The 14,314-nt window shown below is 38.3% G+C and overlaps 1 protein-coding gene across 1 annotated transcript; it reads left to right on the forward strand.

Annotated features, from left to right (window-relative positions):
- Positions 1-1,634: 1,634 nt before the first annotated feature.
- Positions 1,635-13,278, forward strand: LOC137637646 (serine/threonine-protein phosphatase PP1-beta). Its single transcript, XM_068369799.1, has 5 exons — positions 1,635-1,887; positions 2,754-2,968; positions 5,600-5,713; positions 8,820-8,963; positions 10,617-13,278. Exons 1-5 carry the CDS (start codon positions 1,635-1,637, stop codon positions 10,713-10,715), a joined length of 825 nt encoding a protein of 274 aa, XP_068225900.1. The 3' UTR covers positions 10,716-13,278.
- Positions 13,279-14,314: the final 1,036 nt, after the last annotated feature.

The raw sequence follows: 14,314 nt of genomic DNA on the forward strand, positions 1-14,314 counted from the left end.
AAAGGGGTAAGAATTAGGTTTGGCTGAGTTTGGAGATATAAAGGGGTAAGAACTAATTTTGGCTAATGGCTGACTTTGGAGATATAAAAGGGTAAGAGTTAGTTTTGGTTAATAGCTGACTTTGGAGATATAAAAGGGTAAGAACTAATTTTGGCTAAAAGCTGACTTTGGAGATATAAAAGGCCAAGAATTAGTTTTGGCTAATGGCTGACTTTGGAGGGATAAAGGGGTAAGAATTAGTTTTGGCAAATAGCTGAGTTTGGAGATATAAAAGGGCAAGAACTAATTTTGGCTAATGACTGACTTTGGAGATATAAAAGGGTAAGAACTAAATTTGGCTAAAAGCTGACTTTGGAGATATAAAAGCGGCAAGAATTAGTTTTGGTTAATGGCTGACTTTGGAGGTATAAATGGGTAAGAATTAGTTTCGGCTAATGGCTGACTTTGGAGATATAAAAGGGCAAGAATTAGTTTTGGTTAATAGGCTGACTGCTGACTTTGGAGGTATAAAAGTGGCAAGAATTAGTTTTGGTTAATAGGCTGACTGCTGACTTTGGAGGTATAAAAGTGGCAAGAATTAGTTTTGGTTAATAGGCTGACTGCTGACTTTGGAGGTATAAAAGGGCAAGAACTAATTTTGGCTAATAGCTGACTTTGGAGATATAAAAGGGGCAAGAATTACTTTTGGTTAATGGCTGACTTTGGAGATATAAAGGGGTAAGAATTAGTTTTGCCTAATGGCTGACTTTGGAGATATAAAAGGGGTAAGAATTAGTATTGGCTGACGGCTGACTTTGGAGATATAAAAGGGGCAAGAATTAGTATTGGCTGACGGCTAACTTTGGAGATATAAAACAGCAAATGGCGCAATTAAAAACTTAAAATGTTAAAGGATTGTCTAGCAAATTTTTCACGGAACTTGACCCCATTGCAATGCAGGAAGTGTGAAAATAGCGTTTTTATATTTTTCTGTCTGAATCGATTGGTACTGGGGGTGTTCGTGAAGTATTTGAAGTTACTACGTTAATACAAAGGAAATCTATAAATAATTTCCTTTAGAAGGCTTCCAAGACCTGTCGCATCATCAGCATAGTTATGGAACAATTGATTTCTTTGAAGGGGTTGTTTTGTTTGGACGATACATTAGTTTTGACAGCTGCTTTAGCCTTTACAGGTCATTACTTCCACCAACAAAGTTGGAAGGAGGTTATGTTTTACACAATATTTGTGTCTGTGTGTGTGTTTGTTTGTGAACAGCTTCCTGGCCACAATTTTGATCATTGAGTAATGAAACTTGCAGGGATTAACTTGTATGAAAAGCTGGAAATTTTTATATTTTGGAAGGTCAAGGTCACGGTCATGCAAAATTTCCAATTTACGTAGTCGGCCATAAGTCTGGACAGCATTGTCACAGACACTTCAGACTTGGTTCATATTTGAGTGTATGAAAATCCACGCTAATTAATACATGTCAAGGTCAAGGTGGGGAAATAAGCCGCGGCGGCGGAGGTCTGCGCTCTACCGAGTGCCCCTCTTGTTGAATTTTTTTTTTTTTTTTTTTTTTTTTTTTTAACCAGTTTCTAGTCTGCACTGAAGTAATTCGCTCATAAGCGTCTGCACATTTCATCCTGCTAATGTTTACGTTTTCAATTTCAGGAGACATCCATGGACAGTACTATGACTTGCTCCGACTGTTCGAGTACGGAGGCTTCCCGCCAGAGTCGAACTACCTGTTCCTCGGGGACTACGTCGACCGTGGCAAACAGTCGCTCGAGACCATATGTCTCCTCCTAGCTTATAAGATCAAGTACCCAGAAAACTTTTTCCTGCTCAGAGGTAACCACGAATGTGCCTCAATCAACAGAATCTACGGCTTTTACGATGAGTGTGAGTATATTTGGGGGTTGTTGTTTACCTCGAGTTGTAGAAGGTACTCCTAGGTCAGGTTATTCTGCTTTCATATTGATCGGTAATCAAAATATATCGTGATCCTCTTGTTTTAGGTAATATTTTATTATATCTAAAGAGGAAATTGAGGCATTCCGTATAGTAAAGGTTTATCTCTTGTAAATGTTGGCTGGGGACTATGAAGCTTAAAGTAGATGATGAATGGAAAAGTATTGGATTTAAAGCTCAAGACAAGAGACAACTGACGAAATCTAGAACCTTTGCGTCAGTAGGCGTAGGGTATAATACATACATACATATACCAAGGCACTTCCCCCAATTTTGTGGGTTAGTCTACATCAAACAAATGAAACTGAAAAGGGGACCTCTCCTCTCTACCTTCCTCCCAGCCTGACAAAGGACTCAATCGAGTTCGGCTGGTACTGCTAAGGTGCCACAGCCCACCCTCCCACATTATCCACCACAGATGAAGCTTCATAATGCTGAATCCCATACTGCTGCTACCTCCGCGGTCATCCAAGGCACCGGAGGAGATAATGATGATTATTATTATTACGAGAACGATGTTATATATGCTGAAAAGTATATAGAATAAGCTTTAAAATGCAAAAGCAGATTTGAGATCTTGATAAATAAAGTTGTTGTTTGAACATTATCATTTTCGAACACGATTTCCCACATTTTATTTTTTACAAAATGCTTCATAGATAAACCTTTACAATTGTGAAAGCCTCAATGTTATACAACCTAATCATTTTTTCTTGGAATACTACAGGGTTCTTTCTAATCTGTTCTTAGCAAGCGTGCCATTTTGAAAAACTAATCCTCGTCACCCCCCAATGCAGGCAAACGACGGTATAACATCAAATTGTGGAAGACCTTCACAGACTGCTTCAACTGCCTACCCGTGGCCGCCATCGTCGACGAAAAGATCTTCTGTTGTCACGGCGGGTTGAGCCCCGATCTACAGAGTATGGAACAGATCCGTCGCATCATGAGACCAACTGACGTTCCCGACCAGGGTCTTCTCTGCGATCTCTTATGGTCGGATCCCGATAAGGTAGGGAAAGACGTTAGTGGGGAAGGTGGTGCGGAAGTAATGGGAGTCAGACAATAGATATTCCTGCGAGATGCAAGGTTTTTCTTTACATAACTGAATGGGACACTGTTAGGTAGAGGATTAATGTAAGATATCTTTACTACAGCAGTACTAGCCAAGCTACAACCCTAGTTGGAAAAGGGGTATGCTATAAGCCCAACTATATCTTGTATGGAAGTAATGTGTGTGTATATCGTACTACAGATATTTATTTGAGAAGCAAGGTTTTTGTTTACATATCTAAATGGGACACATGTAGATGGTTAATGTTAGACATTATTATTATTATTAGCCAAGGTACAACCGTAATTGGAAAAGCAAGATGCTGTAAGCCCAAGAGCTCCAATAGGGAGAAATAGCTCAGTGAGGAAAGGAAATGAAGAAAATAAATAAACTACGGGATCGTTGGGCAATAGATATTCCTGTTAGATATAAGATTTTTGTTTGCAGAATTGATTGGGACAGAAGTAGATAGTTACTGTAAAATCCTATTATTATTACTAGCCAAGCTACAACCCTAGTGAGAGAAGAGTTGTATGCCGTTAGCCCAAGGGCTCCAATAGGGACAAATAGCATAGTGAAGAAAGGACATTAGGAAATAAACGATATGAGAAGTAATGAACAATTAAATTGAAAGATTTTAAAAACGGTAACAACGTTGAAACAGATATTTCTTATATAAAAAGACTTGTCAGCCTGTTCAACATAAATAAATTTGCTGAAAGATTTAACTGTTTAATGCAAGATCTTATTATTTACGACTAGCCAAGCTACAACCCTAGTTGGGAAAACAGTATGCTGTAAGCCCAAGGGCTCCATCATGGAAAAGTAGCCCAGTGAGGAAAGGAAATTAAGAAATAATAAGGGGGTGGTGGCTATTAGAAAAATTCATTATAGAACGTCCTTGGCTTTCAAACACTCGTATAAGGATATTGTATCGAAAGTTTATACTGTAACTAAAGGTAAAAAGAAAAAAAGTCATATTTAATAGAGCAAGTCGATTTTCATCTATAATATCCTGATATTCATTTAACCATTTTACCCCCAAAGGACGTACTGGTACGTTTCTCAAAACTCATCCCTTTACCCCCATGGATATACCGGTACGTCCTTGCAAAAAACTGCTATTTACATTTTTTTTGCATATTTTTTATAATTTTTTTTAGAAACTTCAGGCATTTTCCAAGAGAATGAGACCAACCTGACCTCTCTATGACAAAAATTAAGGCTGTTAGAGCAATTTAGAAAAAAAAATATCCTGCAAAATGTGCTTGAAAAAAAATAACCCCCGGGAGTTAAGGGTTGGAAAGTTCTAAATGGCCTGGGGGTAAAAGGGGTAAAAGGGTTAATATGGAATGGGACTGAAGACTTCCGTAGCTGGTAATCAAGCATGAGAGTCAGTTTAGGCCAGGCCTAGGCTAAATTTCCACTTGCAAATAGCTTCTTGGGACATATTTAGTTTGTAAGTCGAGGTCCTTCTGTAATATGAACTGTAATCGTTGAAAAGATCTTTGAAGTTTTTGATTAGCATTGAAGTAATAAGTTTGTTAGGCAACAGATATATTCTTGCAAGTTACAAGATCCTTGTTTTACATAGAAGTGAATGGGACACAGTTAGGAAGATGGTGAATGTAAGGTCTTGCAACAGGGTTAATTTGAAAGTCCTGGAAGATGGTGAATGTAAGGTCTTGCAACAGGGTTAATTTGAGAGTCCTGGAAGAGGGTTAATGTAAGGTCCTGGAAGATGGTAAATGTAAGGTCTTGCAACAGGGTTAATTTGAGAGTCCTGGAAGAGGGTTAATGTAAGGTCCTGGAAGATGGTTAATGTGAGGCCCTTGAAGATGGTTAATGTGAGGCCCTTGAAGATGGTTAATGTAAAGTCCTGGAAGAGGATTAATGTAAGGTCCTGGAAGATAGTTAATGTGAGTCCCTGGAAGATGGTTAATGTAAGGTCTTGCAACAGGGTTAATTTGAGAGTCCTGGAAGATGGTTATGTAAAGTCCCGGAAGATGGTTAATGTAAGGTCCTGGAAGGTAGTGAATGTAAGATCTTGCAACAGGGTTAATTTGAGAGTCCTGGAAGAGGGTTAATGTACGGCCCTGGAAGATGGTTAATGTAAAGTCCTTGAAGATGGTTAATGTAAGGTCCTGGAAGAGGGTTAATGTAAGATCCTTGAAGAGGGTGAATGTAAGGTCTTGCAACAGGGTTAATTTGAGAGTCCTGGAAGAGGGTTATGTAAGGTCCTGGAAGAGGGTTAATGTGAAATCCTGGAAGAGGGTGAATGTAAAGTCCTGGAAGATGGTAAATATAAAGTCCTGGAATAGGGTTAATGTAAGGTTCTACAAGTATAAACTATTTGCTAGAATTATGCTCTTAACTTTTAGCCTCGTAAGTTATGAATCTCGACTAATTGTGGATCACCACGGCAGTTAGCGAGTGCGAATCAGACAGCAAATGTATCAAATGGTTCTATTATTAGTTGACTTATTTATAGATCGCTCATTGTCGTGATGTTTCTGATGTGTTTTATAGGTTGTTTGACTTATTTGTCTCTTATTTCTTCATTTTAGTAATGAAAATCTATTCCCCCAGGACACCATGGGATGGGGCGAGAACGACAGAGGTGTATCGTTCACCTTCGGAGCAGAAGTCGTCGCAAAGTTCTTGCACAAGCACGACTTTGACCTTATTTGCCGAGCCCATCAGGTAAGTTCTACCTTTAAGCGGTTCTTTAAGTTCTCTCTCCTAAGCCCAGTAAACACTATGATTCATGTATCAGCTTCGTGAAGCAGTATTGGTGTCGAAAACATTTACTAGCGGCCAAACTATGCTGTACTGCAACGGCGCTCGCTAGTTTTTGCGTGCTAGTAGTCTAGTTGCAGTTCAGCTTTCATTAAGAGGATATGTGCGGCTGATTTACTCAACCAGGAGATTATACTGTTAATAAAATTATTAAAATCAATAAAATTATTATTAAAAGTATTACTGTTATGATTAAGATTAGTCTTAAAATAAAATAAAGTGTCAGCCATTGGCGATGGAGCAGAGTGGACGTCCTCCCACCTTTAACGCTGACGCAACACTGAGCAGACACATGAAATCATGCTGGCCCGTCAACATGGCGGCACAGTTTCCTCATGAATCATTGTGTGTACTGGGCTTTAGAAAAGATGGATTTATGTATAAGTAAGAATGTGAACATTTTAAGTAATACCATTTATCAAAAACTTTACCTAAATTTAAAGAAAAATATTGGTTGTAAGTTTTTTGTGATTACCCCCAAATTATGAGGAACAAGGGCTCTTAGCGTTGGCAGTAAATTGGTTGAAGAAAATTTGCATTATTTTTTTTTAACTATTTGATGCTTTAGCATATTTTCTTTTTTCATTGCACTTTTAAAATTCCATAGACAGCCAAGATATAAAGTTATAAACCTGGTTTTTAAATGTTTACAACTTTTTTATTTGATTTGAAAGGTTCTTGTGCATGAACCATGTTAACCCTTTTACCCCCAAAGGACGTACGGGTACGTTTCACAAAACTCATCCCTTTACCCCCATGGACGTACCCGTACGTCCTTGCACAAAAATGCTATAAAAATTTGTTTTTCATATTTTTTGATAATTTTTTGAGAAAATTCGGGCATTTTCCAAGAGAATGAGACCAACCTGACCTCTCTATGACAAATATTAAGGCTGTTAGAGCAATTTGAAAAAAATATACTGCAAAATGTGCTGGGAAAAAATAATCCCCTGGGGGTTAAGGGTTGGAAATTTCCAAATAGCCTGGGGGTTAAAGGGTTAATAGTCTAGCCATTGCTTGGTTAAGGTTCAGTCCTATGCATTTTTTTATCATTTTAATCTGGTTGTGACCAAGTTATACAATTAGAGTTCCTGATTATTATTATTATTACTACTAGCTTGCCTACAACTCTAGTTGGTAAAGCAGAAGGCTATAAGCTCAAGGGTTCCAACAGGGAAAAATAGCCTAGTGAGGAAAGGAAATTCAATAAACTACTAGAGAAGTAATGAACGATTTATATAAAATATTTAAAGAACAGTGACAACATCAGAATATATTTCATGCATATACTAAAAAGAGACGTCAACCAGACCAACATAAAAACATTCGCTGCAAGTTTGAACTTTTGAAGTTCCGCGTAAAGTTTGAATCTGAAACTTCAGAAGTTCAGACTTAATTAACGGGTTTAAAAGTTTCGTGAATGTTTAGGTTAAAAAGTCTGATTAGTGGTTAATATCACAAATGTATTTTTTTACCTTGATTTACCTTTTGTGGGGATACCTTAATTAGGTGAAAGGGTTTGCCTAACACCATGGTCAGCAAAGCTCTACTAGTCGGGGCCACCCATACTAGGTTCATTTGCAGCGAGTGATCAGACAAGAATCTCCCACCATCACCAATCTAGGCGGGCCAGCATGGCGATGAAAACTGGTCGAACTCCAGACATGAAATAAGTCTGAGGCCTTTGTTCTGCAGTGGTCTAAAAATGGCTGCATTTTTATGATTTTCTTCATGTACATTATTTTCGTCATTATTAAAGATTGAAAAAAGCAAATCAGGCAATGGTTAGGTTAAGTAAAATTTTGGAAATCAAATCGCCTAAAATTGCATATAAAAATAACAATCGGTTTAGTGAGATCAGTATTATTCTATGTAGAGTCATGGTATGACAATGAAACAATCTCCAATAGATTTAGTAGATTTGAGAACAAAGCCCTCAGAAGGATATTGGGAGTTAAATGGCAGGACAGGATTAGAAATTAAACTATTAAGAGATTATTCGAGTGCCATATGTGGATGAGATCATGATGAGAGGTAGATGGAGATGGTTTGGGCATACTCTTCGCACTCCCCAAGAGAGATTAGTTCACCAAATGTTCAGCTGGGCTCCACAAGGCACTAGAAGAATGGGAAGACCCAGGTCTACATGGCTAAAGACTATAAAGTGCGAAGTAGGAGATGATGAATGGAGAAGTATTGAATTAAAAGCTCAAGACAGAGACAACTGGGGAAATCTAACCGAGGCCCTTTGCGTCAATAGGCGTAGGAGGATATGATGTCAAATTATACACTGTTTGTCTTAACCTATGGAAGTCCTTATACTTGAAGATTTGTTTCCTAGTAGGACAACCACAAACTATAAAAGCAATTTTTTTCTTATAGAATTCTGTTATATAGTTTGATTTGCCACTGTTTTTTTAAGACTATATTAATGCTATAGTCAAATCTTTTTAGTGAGGCAGATTTGCACAGACTCGCAGAGGTGCCATTTTATCTCGGAAAAGTTTCCTGATCTCTGATTGGTTTGACAAGATTATTCTAACCAATCATATAGCAGGAAACTTTTCCGAACTAAAGGGCATTTGCTGTGAGTTGATGCAAATGCGCCTCATTAAAAAAAATTTTGTATAGCTATCCATTTTGACGCCCTTATATTATTATTATTATTAATATATGCTAAGCTACAATCCTAGTTGGAAAAGCAGGATGCTATAAGCCCAGGAGCCCCAACAGGGAAAATAGCCCAGTGAGGAAAGGAAATAAGGAAAAATAAAATATTTCATGAATAGTAACATTATTAAAATAAATATTTCCTATTTAAACTATGAAAACTTTAACAGAACAAGTGGAAGAGAAACTAAATAGAAAAGTATGCCAGAGTGTACCCTCAAGCAAGAGAACTCTAACCCAAGGCAGCTTTGTGTTTCCTAGTAGGACATCACCACAAACTATTTATGCATGTAATTTTCTCATTAAGAATTCCGTAACAAGATTTTTTTTCTTCCCGCAGGTTGTTGAAGACGGCTACGAGTTCTTTGCGAAGAGACAGTTAGTAACACTATTCTCGGCTCCAAATTACTGCGGAGAGTTTGACAACGCCGGTGCCATGATGTCAGTCGACGAAACACTCATGTGTTCGTTCCAGATACTTAAGGTGAATATAATTTCTCTCTCTTTGCTTCCTTTCTCTTTCTTTGCTTTCTTTCTTTCTTCGCTTCCTCTCTCTCTTTCTCTTTCTTTCTTCGCTTCCTCTCTCTTTCTTTCTTCGCTTCTCTCTCTCTCTCTCTTCTTTCTCTCTCTCTCTTTCTTCTTCTCTCTCTCTTTCTTCGCTTCCTCTCTCTCTCTTTCTTTCTTTCTTCGCTTCCTCTCTCTCTCTCTCTTTCTTTCTTCGCTTCCTCTCTCTCTCTCTTTTCTTCCTTCGCTTCCTCTCTCTCTCTTTTTCTTCCTTCGCTTCCTCTCTCTCTCTTTTTCTTCCTTCGCTTCCTCTCTCTCTCTCTTTTTCTTCCTTCGCTTCCTCTCTCTCTCTTTTTCTTCCTTCGCTTCCTCTCTCTCTCTCTTTTTCTTCCTTCGCTTTCTCTCTCTCTCTTTTTCTTCTTCGCTTCCTCTCTCTCTTTTTCTTTCTTCGCTTCCTCTCTCTCTCTTTTCTTCTCTCTCCTTCCTCTCTCTCTCTCTCTCTCTCTCTCTCCCTCTCTCTCTCTCTCTCTCTCTCCCTCTCTCTCCTCTCTCTCTCCCTCTCTCTCCCTCTCTCTCCTCTCTCTCTCTCTCTCTCTCTCTCTCTCTCTCTCTCTCTCTCTCTCTCTCTCTCTCTCTCTCATATAATTGACATCCTTTAGGTTGAAAATTGTGAGCATAGAACTGTAAATTTTGATATAAAGCAACTTTATGATCATTTAGCGTGTTGGTAATTTTAATATATAGTAACTTTATAATCATGAATTTGTCTTACACTATATGATTATTTAATGCTCTGTTGATAAACTAACGCTTTTTTTTTGTGTTGATAAAATAACAATGTTTTTACTGTGGTTGATACACTTATCACCCTTTTCTTTGTGTTGATAAATTAATACTATTTTTTAATGTGGATAAATTAACACGCTTTTCTCTGTTGATTAAAGTTTTTCAAGTGCTGATAAATTAACACTTCTTTTTTTAATGTTGATAAACTAACACCTTGTGTTTTTAGTGTGGTTGATCAACTAATGTATTTTTTAGTGTGGTTGATAAACACACTTTTCTTTGTTGATAAATTAAGTTTTTTGTTGTTGAATTAACTTTATATTTGTAGTGATGATAAATTAACTCTTGTTAGTGTGGTTGATAAACTCTCACCCTTATATTTTATGTCGTCGATAAACTCACACCCTTATATTTTATGTCGTTGATAAACTCACACCCCTATATTTTATGTCGTTGATAAACTCACACCCTTATATTTTATGTCGTTGATAAACTCACACCCTTATATTTTATGTCGTTGATAAACTCACACCCTTATATTTTATGTCGTTGATAAACTTACACCCTTATATTTTATGTCTTTGATAAACTCACACCCTTATATTTTATGTCGTTGATAAACTCACACCCTTATATTTTGTCGTTGATAAACTCACACCCTTATATTTTATGTCGTTGATAAACTCACACCCTTATATTTTATGTCGTTGATAAACTCACACCCTTATATTTTATGTCGTTGATAAACTCACACCCTTATATTTTATGTCGTTGATAAACTCACACCCTTATATTTCATGTCGTTGATAAACTAAAACGCCCTTTCTTTCTCGCCCCCCCTCGACAGCCGGCAGACAAAAAGAAGTTCCCCTACGGAGGTCTGAACACGGGACGCCCCGTGACGCCGCCCCGCGGAGCCGCCAACCAGAAGAACAAAAAGAAATAAAAAATCTCTATATATCAGTATTTCTTAGGTTTGGTGAGAGCCAAAGTATTTCTAAATATTCGTTTGGTCAGTTCCCATCGGTCCTATTTATTTATGCTCCTCTTAAGGATAGATTAATAAGATTATTCTGTGGACGATGGGGTCGGCCGGCGTTTCATAATGAAAAAAACAAGTGATTTTCTTAGGTATTTTAGTTGCTTTATAACTATTAAAAACGATGAATCGGCCGTTCGCCAGCGCCTACCATCCTTCAGAAAGTTCTCTCGTTCGTTTGAAAAGCTTCGGCCGACTGGTTAGAAAAACTGAGAATCCTGAATCCTTCATTTTAAATTTGTGTAATTTCTTTTTTTTTTTTTGACAACTGCATTAATCAAAGATTTTTCTGAATTGTGTAAGCTTTTATTCATTTCCATCCTCTGTGTGCATCAAATTGATTTTCTTTAGCAAACTGTCGCACATCGGAGAAGACCGTTCAGGGCGAGACATAACGGGCATATTGCCCTCCACTCAAACATGTCTTCATTAAAGTATTCATAACACACAAACATGTAGCTGTAAACGTAGATCGCGGGACTCCTCCTCCCTCCTCCCCCTTCCCCCACTCAGGTCCGGCCCGAGCTGTTGATTTCGGGCGCGGCTTTTCGCGTGGGGCCTGGCGGTTAATGCCGGACGTAACGTTAATAGTTTGGTCTTTAAAGAAAACGAGTCAGAGTTTTTCTACGGTTACATTTGTTGGGGATAATGTTGCAACTGTGATTTTTCCATGAATTGGTTTAATTTTTTTTGCTTTTATGTGAAAATGTGAAAAGTCCAACTTTTCTTAAATAGTGTGAAAATGTGTATGTATACATACAGAATATAAGTGTATACATATGTCATATATACAGTAAAAATATACCTTGTGTATATGCAAACATATATCTATATATATATGCAGAATATATATGTACTGTTTATATGACTGTATCTCTATATATATACACAAGAATATATGTATTGGTACACACATTTTTATGTATGCTATACATATATGCATATATATGTGAATGAAATAAAATTTAAAAAGGTATCAGTGTGTAAATAGTCAATATCTAACCACGTATAAGCATTTAAGCATTTACAACTGTTCTTGTATAAACTCGTAGGGCCCAAAGACAACAAAAAATAAAAAGTTCAGGTGCAGCCTCTTGTATAGTGTAGAGAGAGCCTGTCCGCTAGGTTCATGTACAAATGCCCCTCCCCCCCTCCCCCCTTTTGCTGTAGAGCCATTGTAAGAAAAATAAATAAAATGCTGTAGCCGGCGCTCTTAAGTGGTTTCAACTTTTAAAAAACAAAAATGTAAGACACGGCGATAGCAGTGGTAGTTCAGTTCGTGTTAATAGAATTCTGTCGTCCCTCGGATTAATGGGTTTTACTTTTTGAAGTAGAGATTGGATCGTGAGAGAAATATACCTTGATGAATTCCATTTAACCTTTTGCTTTGAAAACTTGTCGAACACCGAAGAAGAAGAAGCCGTCGTCATGATAGTGAACTATTGCAGCTCAAATATGGTATAGTGTTTGGATTATTTGTAAAATCTATTTTTTGAGACTAATCTTTGTGTCCGATCTGGCCGGCTTCGCCTGTATGTATTCTCCAGAGTAAAACTATACACTGATCTACCGCTGCAACCCAGTCCAAATGTATTCTTATATCCGGTGCAAGTTGATCGTGGACTTGGGTTTCTCCCCTTTCCTATGTCTCTCTCTCTCTCTTTTTAGTTCCTCATCCCCCTCCTTGTTTTGGGTAGTACTTCCATTTCCTTTGGTTGAATGCAAGGCATATGGCTGTATGGTAGAGAGAAAATCTATTGCGTAAAAGAGACTTTTCTTGGTGTAGCGAATCCTGTCTTCTTAATCTTTATACTAGAACGCTGGTGGGAGGTACAATTTGGTCCGGGTGCGAGGCGGGGCGCGCGCGTACTTGAAGGTACGACGCCGAGCATTGCCCCCCGCGCTCCAGCGCGCCGACGTCACGTCAGTCCACGGAGAACGAGCGACAACGCGGACTCGTCCGCCCGCCGTCGCGTCGAACTCCGCCCCTCCCCCCGGCATATGCACTGTGCCCCGCAGGTCAGCTAGGCTATAGTGCGCTTGCGTGGGCATACATTACTCTTCTCATCCTCTCTGTAGAAAAGCATCCTTTCACACCCCCACTTCCTTTGCTTACAGGTAATAATGAAATGTACTGTACTGTGAGTGTAAGGCGGACTATATATCTTAGTTTTTTTTTCTTTTTTGTATTTCCATTGTAGCCAAGCTGTTAATATTGACCGGTATTATCATACTGGATGTATATTAATACAGTATTATAATTTGTTTTTGAGAAATGTGGCTGCCGCGCGCATTCGGATCGTTGCGGCTCATCTCCTCAACCTTCCCGATGCCGGCTTTCAATTTTAAAAATCTTTTTTTGACAATTTTATTTTGGAAATAGGGAGAGCTTTTGACCACAATGTAAAAGATCATAATGAAAGTGATTTCAACCCCATAAGGAAAAAGATAATAAAAATTGAAAAATGAATCGTTTTCTCTTATATAACCTTTAGGCTAAGATTGAAGTTAAGGTGAACTGGTCCTCAACTAGCAAGCTTAAGTTTCCAAGAAGCTGTTGTAAGTTGAATTTAGTTTAATTTTGGTCTAGTGTAGGCCAAACCTGAATCAATGGCTATGATCTCCTGCTACAGAAGTCGACAAATAGTCGGGTTTCGTGTTAGATATCGCGTTATTACAAATGTCGTTTTGCCTACTGTTAACCCTTTTAACCCTGGGGTATTTGGAAATTTCCAACCCTTAACCCCCAAGGGGTTATTTTTTTCCCTGCACATTTTGCAGTATATTTTTTTTAAATTGCTCTAAAAGCCTTAATTTTTGTCATAGAGAGGTCAGGTTGGTCTCATTCTCTTGGAAAATGCCTGAATTTTCTCAAAAAAATTATCAAAAATATGAAAAAAAAAATTTTATAACATTTTTTTGCAAGGACGTACCGGTACGTCCATGGGGGTAAAGAGATGGCTTTTGTGAAACGTACCAGTACGTCCTTTTGGGGGTAAAAGGGTTAAATGATATAATATAGTTTGTTCCAACACGGAGTACTTACCCCGAACTACTTTCTTAATAGGATCTGGGATCTAAACATTAACCGACCAAGAAATTTTGCGTAGTTCCCCCTCTCTCCGATACCTTGTCGGGGTGCTCCGGGATGGGTGGAAGCTTGGTTATGATATAATCGCCCCTTCCATTAGATCCCTCATTCAGGAGGAAGAAAGTGATACGGTGGCTAGTACCGCCACCCTTACATCGCCCTTCGCTCCTTGCTTTCTCTCTATTGGCTAGTGCCGCCAGCTACTAACCTATCTGCCGGCGAGATGCAGGCTAGACTGGTGGTCCGGCAGCAGTAATAAAACTATGATATCGTTATTTTCAGTTGGAGAAGTTTGTATTGGTGATTGAAAGTCTGTTTGCAAGCTGAGGACCTTACGTAGATATATCATTAAATTTGATACAGAAATTACAGCTGTTGATAAGAACATAAAGTAGTTTTGGCGAAGGAAGAACTA

The sequence above is a fragment of the Palaemon carinicauda genome, unplaced genomic scaffold (assembly GCF_036898095.1).
Source record: "Palaemon carinicauda isolate YSFRI2023 unplaced genomic scaffold, ASM3689809v2 scaffold9, whole genome shotgun sequence".
Taxonomy (NCBI): domain Eukaryota; kingdom Metazoa; phylum Arthropoda; class Malacostraca; order Decapoda; family Palaemonidae; genus Palaemon; species Palaemon carinicauda.